Raw genomic sequence first — 13,247 nt, forward strand, 5'->3', positions numbered from 1 at the left:
TGTCGCAGGATCCAAAGGGTGCAGGACCACGAAATGGTGTAGGCTCACCTAGGATATTTGATCCAAAGTTTTTACGCTGTACATTTGCGCTGATGTCATATAGGTCATTACCCCCGTATTCATAAATGCGCCTACTTAATTGATACCTATGCTTCACTTCGTCGAGATGACGCCTGGTGCAAACATGCCCAAGATGCTCCTTGCCTTTCCTTAGGCGCGGTCACGTCAAGCATGGGCTTCAAGTTAAGGCGCATTTCTGAATACGGCGGTTAGGCAGTTAATTTTGTGGACTGCTATATATGTAAAAAGAAGTATGCTTTAACATTGCGTCTTAGTTTCGCGTGGACGCCCTCAATGCTATGTACGTCCTTTTCCACCAACCATGTGATTCTTGGCACATCATACTAATAAGGGTATGTGCCAAGTTTCAGGTTTGTCATCATCGTCGTCATGTACACCTCGTTTGCAGCGCCGACACTGTTTTCTCGAGCATGATGGTGAAGTTTTGCACGCCAACACACCACCGTCTTGCCACGAACAAATTCTGTGCAACGCAAATAGTGTCATCTTCGTGCGCTGCAGTACTGCTTGTTCCATGGCCTCCAGAACGCATGCAATGACTCCACTGCTCTCAGAGTCTTCGGAGCGCGAGACTGCACTGATTGCCAAGCTCTGCTGTTGCGTGCTTGACTGATTCTTTAGTGTAGTGTTTAGGGTCGTCCTAAGTTTTCATAGTGATATCCTCAACGACTAGTGGCTATGACGTTGCGCTTCTCACTCGACGTCACGGATTTGATGCCAGCCGCGGCGGCCGCATTTTGATGGGGCAAGATGCAAAATCACGCGTGTGCATAGATTCAGCTGCACGTATAAGAATACCAAGTCGGTCAAAATTGCTCCGCAATCTCCCACATGTCTCGCAATCAGATCGTGGTTTTGGCACTTAAAGCCGTAGAGCCTAATTTTTTTTCCGTGGTATTTTTTTAAGATTATTTTAATCCCATGTAACTTGCTTGCTTGATCCCATGTAACTTGCTAACTAACTTGCTTTAGTCCATTCCTCCGTGCCACATTGATTTATCTCAGGGCAGGCGGAACAGAGGGAACTCGCAGCCAATCGCCATTTTAACAATATACTGACTGTCATATGTTGGGCAATTACGCATTGCGAGATACCCTGCTTGCCACTTAAGAAGGGCAGGTTGTACCGCCAGTCTTTTTGCGGCGGTAAAATGTTACGTGCTTTAAGAACTCATTTATCTTTAACAGCATGTTCAAAAACATTAGTTAATTGTAGGCGAATGGGAAGCATTGGAGCTTTACGCCAGGTGCGCAGGTGTGCGCAGAGACTACAAATAGCGCTATGGGCAGACGCTCAGGTACTCTTGGAATGGGTTCTTAACAAGGTTTCATTTGGAAATAGAGGCAACGCACGCGCATAGAGCAAAGAGGGAGCGGCTCAAGTAGTGTGGAGACAAGTGTTTTATTTTCTTTTTTTCGGGGAGAAGAGTGCGGAGGGGGGACTGGAGTGCGGCGCTGTTGCGTGTAAGTGTAGTCGACGCAGCCGCGCAGCTGCAGGTGTGGCGCAGTGGCGCAGCTGTGAGGTGAGTCAGAGAACAAGTAAGGGTGTCGTGTTGTTAGCAATACATAAAACAGACGTCAAACCCTGCAACTTACTTTATTCTCGCGAAGCTGAAGCTTAGACACACGCACAGCATGACTCTTCTTAAGCCTAACTCCCCGGACGAAGACTCGACGGATCGCATTGCTCGGCAGAGGCCGAGAAGCATGAGGCTCGTCGTGTACCGGCGCCATAACCATGCTCATGCATATCTGATGCGTATCGGCATCGACAGAGAGACAGCAGTGATGACACATTGAGCGAAGTAGAACGAGCAGCCACTTTTTATTATGCTCTCTTCTGTCTCTGTGTTATTTTATGCGAAGCATATTACGAGGGCTCAACCCAGCTCCTCAGGCGCGGCGGTGACCATGAAATCACGTGACACCGTGACGTCACGACAGAGGAGAAGTGGCTTTGGCTCAACTCTTGCAAGACGGGCTGGGTGGGAATCGAACCAGGGTCTCCGGAGTGTGGGACGGAGACGCTACCACTGAGCCACGAGTACAACGCTTCAAAGCGGTACAAAAGCGCCTCTAGTGAATGCGGTGTTGCCTTAGAAACGCGCTGTTTCTAAGGCGTGCGTCTCTTGCTCAGGCGCACATTTCGTTGCCGCGCCGAACGCTGCTTTGCTCGACGCTCACCGCGTCCAATGCGGGGCGCGTAGTCGCTGCCCTGTAGCCCATTGTCTTACACCCCTTGGCGGGTCGACGGGAACGCTGTCGCGTTCCACTCTTGAAGGCGAAGAAGTAATGCATGAGTTGTTTCTTCGTCTAGCCGAACCAAATATAGCCAAGCAACAGCAGTTCACCAGGCTAAACAGTGGTTCAACAACTAAAATAAAGGCTAGTATGCTTCGCATCCTGGGCTTAACCTTACCTAAGCCACAGCCATTTTTTACGTTACAGAGGTATGTCACCTCTCCCCGAGTTTGAGTTTCAAACCGAAGGTACTCGGAATCCTCTTAGGTTTGTGAAATATTTCCCCGGCACTTGCGAGCATGTGAAACACTGTCTTATGCAAGTTCGGCTAGCGTCTTTCTTTTAAAAAAAAGTTCCCAGTGCACACATGGTTCCTCACCCAAACTTAGACCCGACCTTCACGACACTACTAAGTCGAAGCACCGGACGGTAATGGCAGCTGATGCGCTCACGTTGAACAGCCTTAGTGTTCGAAAAGTACCACACAGCCTCCGCGTGATATCCTACAGCGGCTCTGGACATGCGGGCAGGTGTCTATAATTTTCGAAGAAGTTGGGGCACACTTTGCCAACTTCCTTCGCCTTTTCGCCTGCTATCTTTTCTTGCAGTACGTGCTAATGTAAAACTAAATCTCTTAAAACAGTCCAAAATTCAGTTAATTTTTTTGCCGTTGACGGTGTTCGCTGGCGTGTCGGTCCGAACGTCTCCGCTTGCTGTTCCCTCGTACTTTGCCGCTGCCTTTGCCCTTCTCAAGGCTGTGTTCTCCTTTTCCCGCATGTACGACTTGATGTAGAAGTTCACGAACAAGCTCAGCACCAGCACGGTCTGCGCATTCGCCACGTGGATGAGGTGGCGCGGGAAGCCGCAGTCTACAAACAGGGGAATCGACATGTGTACGAGGAAGATGACAAACTGCACAATCTGCAGCGTTGTGAGATACTTCTTCCACCACAGGTACTTTTGCACCGACGGTCCCAGGGTGGCCAGGAAGTAGTACGTGTACATGACCACGTGCACGAACGCGTTTATGGCCAGGCCCAGTGCCGGTTGACCTTCGGGGGCGTAGAGAACCCAGAACCAGCAGTTTACCGCCACGATGGTATGGTGAATGACGTGCAGATGCGTAATCTGGTTGAACTTCTTACGCAGCACGAAGAAGACGGTGTCCAGAAGGTCGGCGTACCGCACGGCTATGTACCACCAGCCGTTGCGGTATTGTTCTTCCAGTCGCTCGTCCATGTAGCCGGTGATGCCCTGACACCAAATATTGTAGCGGCCACTGGGCAAGTACGTCTCGTACAGCACAATATAGCAAAACTTGGCATTGAGTACCACCATCGCGAGGTTGTAGAAGCGGATGAGATTGGTTATCTCGAATGGTTGCCGGTCCTTCATCCAGCGTGGGCCGAGAACTTTCACAAAGTAGAGGTAGAACATGATGAGTGGGAAGACGAACATGGGGTTCATGACTAGCGGGTAATCGCGTGTCCTTGGGTCGCCCCATTCTTGGACCTGCGTTACAAGCGTAATGGGGTTCCAGCTCATGGTCTTGTTAACGTTGATGGTGAAGGTTCCCGCGTTAGAATTCATGGCTGGGTGGCTTCTGTTGTTATTCTGGAAAAATAAAAAAAATATATAAATAATTTTACTCGACGTTGTTATTCGAACAGTACGGTTTTTTTCACCCGCCCACATTCGCTTATTAAGACGCAAACTTTAAAGTTAATGGGGGTATGGAGGAAGGAACTATGTTCTTTTCGATGCCGTTTGCTGCACGCATTTACTTTTTTAAGAATGCAAATTTAAACGTGCGTGCCCGCGCGTGCATATAATTTGGGCTTGTGCTAGGTGCGTTTATGTGTGTGCGTAAGCACATCTGCGTGCGGCTTGTTAACTAGTGTTTCAAGAAACGTGCAAGCGCTGTGTTTTTTTTTCTTCTGCATGTGACAGGGGGCTAAGCTTTGGTACAAGACATCTGTACCCACTCACACAGAAATGATGCTAGCATACACGAAACGGCAGTGTCTGCAAAAAATAAATAAATAAATAAATAAATCAATAAAGAAAAAATGGGGGGGGGGGGGACTTCAGTACAAGTTTCTTTGTCCTTGTTTCCTTGTCCAGGCCGTTGGCGGGAATTTGAATTCATCCTTGCTACTGGCTCCTCATCGCGGCAGCGAGTAATAAATTTATTAAATTGTCAAATTGTCCTCCATTAGTATAATCTCACTTTGAGAAAAGAGTATTATGATTTTCTTGTGGCTGTTTTTGAATTTATTGTCAGTTTCCACGGTGTATAGGCCAAACACAGGACGCTACTGCTGAAATGAAATAGCTTTGATTCATGTCACTCAGATGGCGCCACAGCATTTACGTATCCTTCACAGCAGGACACCGACGTCAGACGACACTACTATACTCTTCGCCCAGGATATGGGTGTCGCATGAGTCGATTCAAACTGTTATGATGCCATGAAGCACCAAGTTACATACCAGTAGGCATGCATTGAAAAGAAGTTTGTAGGAGCTGTTTATGGCGGGCATTCATACGACTTGGATAAAATAAATCAGCGAAAAAGACCAAATTAGACACAAATTTAGTACACTTAATGTCGTCCACAGTCTAATTTAGACCTCTGGTTTCAACAATACAAAACTCCAACTTCTCAGAAATTTGTTTACAGAAGACATAGCCCTTTTACAATGTCTCTTTTTCTCTCTATCTTTTTGCTCTAGAAAAGGGAAAGATTCCCGCTTGCAAAATGAAGGCATCTGATGAAGACTGAGCGTATTGATCGTGTGATGCATTGTTCGTTAAAAATGGCCATGTTGTTATGACACAGGCTCAAATCGAAACGGCATGAATGCGCGGACGATTCTTTCAGAATAAGTGTTTATAGAAGAGTGTCTAGTCATCTTCCATAGAATAGCAAATATACTTCATAGCTTGAATTATAAAATGATACTCTAAGATTTGTGCGTTTGTTTTCTATTCAAATCGTTCTGATAGAGATTTGTTTCTCTGACAGCAAAGAATTATAAATATAGATTGTGCTCACAATGATGCAGGGCGTTGGGGGAGTATCGCGCACGGATAATTTACTAGAACGCCTCCTTTACGAACAGGCACGGTCACTTGTGCGAAGTATTACCGAAAGCGGGCAGCATTAGACGTTACAAGTTACGTATTGAAACACGTGATAATATGAATTTTCGCGCACTTTGTTAACCATCGCTGTAAAAAGATTGCTAAAAGGTTAGCAAGCACGCGAGTAATACGCGCGATTAATCAGTAAAAAAATGGTGCAAGCGCAGAAAGAAACTCACCTTTACAGCAGAGTTGTCATAAGGCAGAAGTTCCGTCCACGAGAGAGACTTCCCTTCACGGACCCGTGGTAATGTCCTAACAGCTTAAAACCAAGATGGAAAATTCAGCGAGAGGTCCTACTTTCGCTACAGCATGCTCGAATAGATCCCGCGACAACCACGAGTTATCTTTTTCGCGGCTCCGGCTAGCAAAGAACTGTCCTTACAGTTACTCTTAAAAGCGTATTGTTCCTTTCCCTTTTGCTGCCGTCAGCGGAATATCCCTACCTTCAAGCACCTGCGAACCGGAGGTGACGTTTTACGCATTCTTATGCCGCATTAAAGGAGCTTTCGTAGTAGTTATTGTTTCGCTCGAAAATTGTCCTGCGCACATATCACGCGAGGGAGTCCAGCAGGGAAAGAGAAAAAAAAACTGCAAATAAATGCAAACTTGCTTCTCGCCTAAGAGAGGCCACGCCATCAAGGTTGTGCGCCATTGTCTTTTAGTCTGACCCGTGTCTGGAATTAAGCTCGTGAGTGAAACTGCTTGCGGGTTCCGCGTAGCGGTCAGGCGAGTGAGATTTTCGCCCGCAACTCCTTGAGCCGTAATAGGACTTGGGAGGCGCCTCTCCACGAGTGGGTACGTGGAGACGCGGTTCCTACCGTGTCAGCATAGGTCTGTTATAAAAACAAAAGAAACATTCTGTTCTGAATACGGTACAGCTACACGTGGGAACTTTCGTGCGGTAAACAAGGAATGGTAATGTAAAGAACGAAATTACAAAATGAAAAAAAAATGACCGCGGCTCTTCTTGAGATCACGACTGCCCAAGACGTAAGCCTTGAGACAGGTGCAATGCTTCACAATAACATAGTGTTTCCCAAGTGGCCAATTAATCGGTGTTGTTGACGTTGCTGAAGCGTCATCATTACGAAAAGTAAGAGAAAAAGAAAGGCTGTCAAATTTCATCTGCAGCTTGCCTTAGTGTCCATGTAGGATCACACTATACACGTCACTAGCTTTCATTATTCGAAAGTGTTTCCTTTCGGGCAACATTGTCGGTTGAAATTTGATGAGAGAACGAACGAGGCTTTACGTTTCCTGAGAGCAGCTGTACACCTTGTAACGCCACGTTTATGCAAAAATCAATAGATTATTCTAACATAATTACGCTCCCTTGTGGCCGAGTGTAAAAACTGAGCAATGCGTTAGCGTAATGACTCAGGGAGTATGATAGCAAAGCAGATTAAGGCGCGGACTGGGGTTTGAAAGTTTCCTGCTGCGAATGCGGCTGCAGCGTTTACATTGACACCGCGGCTGTGCTGCATAAGAATCGAGAGGAATCGGCACGTGTGACAGTCGAGGTTGAAGAATTGTAATTTTGATGAACACCTTCATTATCGCTAATAGATAAAGAAATACGCTTCCTGGAGGATGTACGTCACGCTTGTAAGTTGTAACCAAAGAGCACCGTTATCTGAGTCGCAGGCGCGGTTTTTCCTGAACTTCATTATCTACGTTCGTGTGTCTTGCAGGTTTGTCTTTTTATTGTACTTCTTCGCTGGTGTTTTTTTCGTGCATTTTATGAAGGTTGGTGCTCATAAAATGCTAGGAATCTGCTTTTTAATAAACAGCGCTTGAAAGTAGCACTGTCCTCGTTGCTGTTCTTTTCTTGATTGTGTCACTATCTTCTCTGTCAAATGTTACAGATAGTTGTTGATAAAACACTCACTCACTACTCACTCACTCACTCACTCACTCACTCACTCACTCACTCACTCACTCACTCACTCACTCACTCACTCACTCACTCACTCACTCACTCACTCACTCACTCACTCACTCACTCACTCACTCACTCACTCACTCACTCACTCACTCACTCACTCACTCACTCACTCACTCACTCACTCACTCACTCACTCACTCACTCACTCACTCACTCACTCACTCACTCACTCAATCAATCAGTTACTCACTCACTCACTCACTCACTCACTCACTCACTCACTCACTCACTCACTCACTCACTCACTCACTCACTCACTCACTCACTCACTCACTCACTCACTCACTCACTCACTCACTCGTTTACACGCACACACACGCACGGATTGTTCGGGGTTTCTGCCCCATAGGCATCGTCAACACCCGTTTCTAAATGTCTGTTCTCATCATGATCTTTTTTTGTTCTGCCTACTTACCACACTAAAGAGTACGAGCACCTTGCCATTGTTCGCTGCAACAAGGAAAATGCTAAATTGGGAACAAACAGCCGGCTCTCACGTCTTTATTTCCTTGGAGTAAGGTGCAGACGGTTTCTATGAGTACAAGCGCCGGGCTTTTGTTGTATATTTTCTGCTTTGTTGGAACACCCACATATCCTCTATACCTTAATTACATCTCACCGTTGCTGGTTCATTGCATTTGAAGAAGCCGACATAAAAAAAAATGAACGTGAGAAACAAAACAAAGCATGTCAATTCCCATCTACCAGTCGGAGGCGCAGCTCAAGTGAGAATTGCTTGTGTGTTGAACTGGTTAACCGAGAGCAGGAAATAACCACTCTTCTGTGCATTGATCCCCATCTTGAATATCAGCTACACCCTGAGCTTCCGCGGCGCATCGACACTCTCTTACATCGTCTCCGCTTTGGAACTGCTTGCGCAAAGCGTTTTTCATTTCGAATTATGCGTACGTGCTCTCGAACAAGTTCGTGCGGCCGGGACGACAAAGCTGTTTGCACGTGCTCCTCGATTGTCCCTGCCACATTACACAAAGGCAGTGTCGTCTCAAACAAGAACTCCATTTCCTTGATTCGGATCGTATTTTTCCTTGCTAACGCGTTAGACTCATTGTCATCAAAACTACTGCATCGCAAATCAATGAAATCGCTTCAACGCTTCTTTGACGATGGTGCTTATTGCGACGAATATTGACTTGACTGCATGGTTTGTGCGTCTCATTCTTGCATCTGAAACTTGCGTACCGCAGACGTTCACGGACTTTGTCACATCGAGAACTTTCCGACGAAGACTTTTACTGTTAGTGTTGTTACATATTCTTGTAGTTTGTTATCGTATCACCTAATGCATGAATTTATCATTTTCCAAATTCTTTATCCTGTATTATTAACCAAATGAAAAGGGGTAGCGGTCACCAGTAACCGCTGACAAATACTTCTCTGCAAATTTTTATCTCAATAAAAAATTCTTTAAGACAGTAATGCTGACCATACATTTGTGACTTGTAATTTTTTACGTGAAATGCATGGGAAAGCCTTCGAAGCCTTAGGAAAGATACTGACAAGACTCGATATATTTTTTTTTGTGAAGCACCTTAAGTTAGGCATCCGGAATATAGATGCAACATTACGTCGTTTTACGGAGTAACGGTGTTGCAAGACATCGGGAATTTTCAGTGCTCAGTCTCTCGTCTGCTATGCTGCCTTCTCCTGCAGTCCGACATTCACTGCCTTTCCTTGACTCCGAGATCGGCCAGTTGGCGGGACTACTCGGGAGCTCATTGCTGCTCATTTTGGCATCGGCTGCTCACGGTATTACTGTTTTACTATTAGCCATAAGATTATTTCTAATGGGCGCTGCGATAAATTGTGACGTCACAGAAAAGTGCCTATTAAAAGCTCAGCACCTATGTGCGGGGATGAAGTTTGTCTCACCCCATATATTCACCACTCGTCGTTCCTTCGAAGGTTGGTGAAAAGCATACCTGAAAAACATTAAAGGATGCCAAAACGTCCCAACTACCTAATTTGAGCAAACTTATATTGTTGCATCACCCTGAGAAGCACCGGTATAGTGATACCACAATCTTCGACAGCGAAGACAAGGAAAGGCGTCGTAGTCTGTTGCTGCTGATTTCACTAGCTGGTGTTAGCGCTTCGTGCACTTCTTCAACAAAGCTTACATGATCGCCTAACTATTGCTTTAGAAGCATTCTGCGCCTGTAAACGCTCAGATATGCAGCATGGTTTATATTTTTTTTGTCTGTTTTGGGGAATGCACCGAGGCTATTACTGACCTCTGAGGAGAGACATACTTCCTTAAACAGTATAGCCCATTTATATGATCACCAATTGTTGTTCGCGAGACACGTGGCGCAAGCATTGCTTTTTCTTAATTCATCAGCGTCTTACCCTGGGAATGCACACAATATTCACTAATATATGTCGTTTCACACAATTCAGTGAAGCGCCGGTGAATACTGGAAGATTGGCCTCACATCTATTAAAAGGTCTTCCAAGTAAGGAATTGATAATTTCAAAGCTCTGTGGAGATATCCAAAAAAATTTTGTATCACTTTAATGCAAAGTATTCTTGACGAGTTCAACACAGATTTCTGTAACGACTATTTGGCCGGCATTATCGGGCATTCGGATAATGCAAATACTTTACTATCAAATTCAAGTATATAGCTCATAAGCTTGTCCAAATCCTAATACCTGCAAATTACTATACGTCTCAGATAGCTGTGGTAGAGTTCCTACAATTTCAAAAACTTTCGTCAGAGTTCTAAAAAAATGAAACCCGGGCAAGTCGGTAAAGGGATGTTCCGGTTCTAAGGAACCGCAACATTCGTATATTTGGCAAGTTGTCCCAAAGATGCCCATACTCCTTTCAGTCATGCCTTTATTTACCCCTTCAAGTTGTATGTTAGCGTCTCGCACTGCATTACTTGTGCCGAATTAATTGATAAATCTCACCGCACGTGGATTTGTTCCTAAAGAATGCCCCGTGTTGCGGCACTGAGGTGTTTGTCGGACTTATTCCAGAATTGTTGTGTTACAGCGAAGCTTTTAGTGCGGCTAGCTACGTTCGAAAACGTTATGTGCATTTTTCCCCAGTGTCCTGGCAGAACTAGATCGTGCACCATGTTTTCTTTCGAAGGAATAAGGGCCTTCTTCGGGTCGATATATGGGCAAAAATAGAAATGCGTAGGTTAATCACGGCAAAATGAAAGTTTCGCAACACTCGTTCCTGGCTTCTTGGAGGCTGTATATGAAACGTTAGCAATCATCCATTGCCCTGAAAAATAATTGGCAGCAAATTTATATTTTGAGAGAATAGCTGCCCTGCTGTGGGTGATGTGCACCGAAAGTTTGAAGTGCAAAGGGTAATTAGAAGTTTTACAAATAATTACTCCATACTCGTTTTCTCCTAATTTGTAATACTTGGCGCCTAGATTGTTTCTCCGGTATCCTCTGGTAAATAAACGAGGCACTATATTTATGTTTGGTGGATAAAAATTGGATAAATTATGGATTATTGGTACTCAATGTTTAAAGTGTGTCGGTTAATTAGCCTTTGCAGTAAATTCTTTGTACAAGCGTTCCATGGGCTTTAAACCGTTACTTTTGAAAAAAAAAAACGCACGAAGTTTGTCAATTATTCAGGAACAACGGGAGAGGACACAGTCACTAATTTTGAGATAATAATGGGCATCTTTTGGGTGATGTGAGGGAAAGCTAGCAGAAGCATCATTTATAACGGCTTTTCTAAAATAAGTTCTCTAAGTAAGTACACAAAAACCTTATACGGCCCTTATCACAATGTTTACGAGGGACCTGTAATGACTGCACGTGACAGCGAGTTCTCATTTGTTGAAAATGTGAGGCGTCTCAAGGATAACATTTGACGAAAGTTTGAGATTTCGTTGATAAGAAAAGTGATGGGGTCTGTCAGCTTCATGAGGTGACTAAACATTCGAGCGACTTTTTTAGCTGCGAGAACGCCGTGGATAATAATTAGGTTGTGACGTCTATCGTAAAGAACCTGCCAAGTGGTTTATGAAGGATGGTGGGTTCCGGATTGATATTAAAATCTTGGGTTTCTTTATTGTGCACCTAAGAGCAGTATGTGAGCGTTCTTGCATACGGCCTTCATCAAAATGCGGCCACTGCTGCCCGCTATGTAACCCGCAATCTCATAGACAGGAGCACAATGCCATAGACACTGAGCTACTGCCACTGCAGGTAAGGAAAAGATGGCCTTGCGAACACCATCTACGGGGAACTGTTCGTGGCCTCCGTGCCACCCCTGGTCAGCGCCACTTATTTAATTCCCTGGTTCTTTACCTACAATGCAAAGAGATTGAAATCGCATAATCCTTCTGATAGGAGGATTGCCGGTTAAGCAAGTTTCACGGGAACGCAGGCTCCCGACCACTTACAATTCTTACGTGATCCCCGTATGGAGTGCCATTTTTCTCTGGACGAACTAGAGGCTGCGCTTGCTTTATGCATGCGTTCCTCAGCGCCAGGGCCAGATGCCATTACATGCCGCGCTCTGTGTAACCTTGGTGAACGGGCTTGAAAGGCACTCCTGCTCCTGTACAACGACTCGTGGCAGACTAGCACGGTTCTCCAGGAATAGAACACAAGTCGCCTGATTCCGCTTCTCAAAGCTGGCAAGTCGCTTTGGGCGTTGCGTCATACCGTCCTTTCGGGCTTGCTCGTTGTGTAGGAAAAGTAATGGAACAGGTGGTTCTAACACGTCTGGAGTGTTAGCTAGAGCACCATGAAATTTATCCAGACACGTTGACAGGATTCAGGCGCGGCTGTTCATCTATAGACAATCTTGTCGACTTAGTAACGTACGTCGAATTACAGAAGGCCTGTAAACGCTTGTCCACTGCCTTGTTCCTTGGCGTTAAAGGGGCGTACGATAATGTCGCGCCCGAAGCCGTCCTTAAGGTGTTAGAAGCAATAGGACTTGGTGGCATGACATAATTCTGGGTTCGCAGCTACCTACAGATGCGATCATTCTACGTGCTCACCGGGATTGATTCGACACCCGAGTATTACAGTAGCCGCGGAGTCCTTCAGGGCGGACAACTAAGCCTAACGCTTTTTAATCTAGCCCTTATTAGATTACTGGAGGACCTGTCAAGCACCGTTCGACTCTTTATCTACGCCGACAACATCTGTATCTAAACGCCGGGGGTGATACGGCTTCAGCTTCGCGCTCGGCTTCAGAAGGCGACCTCATCGACAGCATGCCACCTTCGTAAACAATGTCTGGAGGTGACGTGGGAAAAGTGCGCTGTGGTGGCGTTTATCCGGAAGCCAATGTCTGCGTACGCCATATCAATCAACGGACACGTGATGTCGTCCCGGAGAAGTTACAGGTTCTTGGGTGTTGCGCCTGACGGAGACTCGTCCTGGACTCCTCACTTGAACCACGTGAAAAAGCGGCTCATTGCTATATGTCATCTGTTCAGGTCACTTGCAGGAAAAAACTGGGGTGTGTCCACACAATCCATGTTACAGCTGCACAGGGTTAGGCTTCTCCGGTACAGCCTACCTGTTATATCCAACACCTGCAAAACCAATTTGCGTACAGTTCAGAGCATTCAAGCCCAAGCTCTGAGGATATGCCTTGGATTACCACGCAGTGCGTCAACGGCTTAAACTATTGTCATTGCTCAAGATTATTCAATCACGACGCATATCGCCGTCGGGACAATGCATTCACATGTCAGACACATTGCCCGGACCCCTTGCCACCACTTCACCGCACTCACCATGGAAAGACCCCGCACGTCATTTAGCACAACTGTCAGCGCATATCGTGCCTCGCTTACATCGGGCTACAGACTT

At 45.8% G+C, this 13,247-nt stretch overlaps 1 protein-coding gene and 1 long non-coding RNA gene across 2 annotated transcripts in view; one reads left to right on the forward strand and one right to left on the reverse strand.

The window, feature by feature from the left end:
* The window catches only part of LOC135898704 (uncharacterized), a 183,162-nt gene that overhangs the window by 139,576 nt on the left and 30,339 nt on the right, over positions 1 to 13,247 (forward strand). The window lies entirely within an intron of this gene.
* On the reverse strand, positions 1,452 to 5,906 carry LOC135898702 (very long chain fatty acid elongase AAEL008004-like). Its single transcript, XM_065427802.2, has 2 exons — positions 5,650 to 5,906; positions 1,452 to 3,936 (listed from the first exon to the last, which is right to left on the reverse strand). Exon 2 carries the CDS (start codon positions 3,910 to 3,912, stop codon positions 2,974 to 2,976), a length of 939 nt encoding a protein of 312 aa, XP_065283874.1. The 5' UTR covers positions 3,913 to 3,936; positions 5,650 to 5,906; the 3' UTR covers positions 1,452 to 2,973.

This window comes from Dermacentor albipictus, chromosome 3, assembly GCF_038994185.2.
Source record: "Dermacentor albipictus isolate Rhodes 1998 colony chromosome 3, USDA_Dalb.pri_finalv2, whole genome shotgun sequence".
Taxonomy (NCBI): domain Eukaryota; kingdom Metazoa; phylum Arthropoda; class Arachnida; order Ixodida; family Ixodidae; genus Dermacentor; species Dermacentor albipictus.

Coding starts and splice junctions, on each gene's coding strand:
- LOC135898702 (XM_065427802.2), bottom strand. CDS start 3,912: ATGAATTCTAACGCGGGAACCTTCACCATCAACGTTAACAAGACCATG.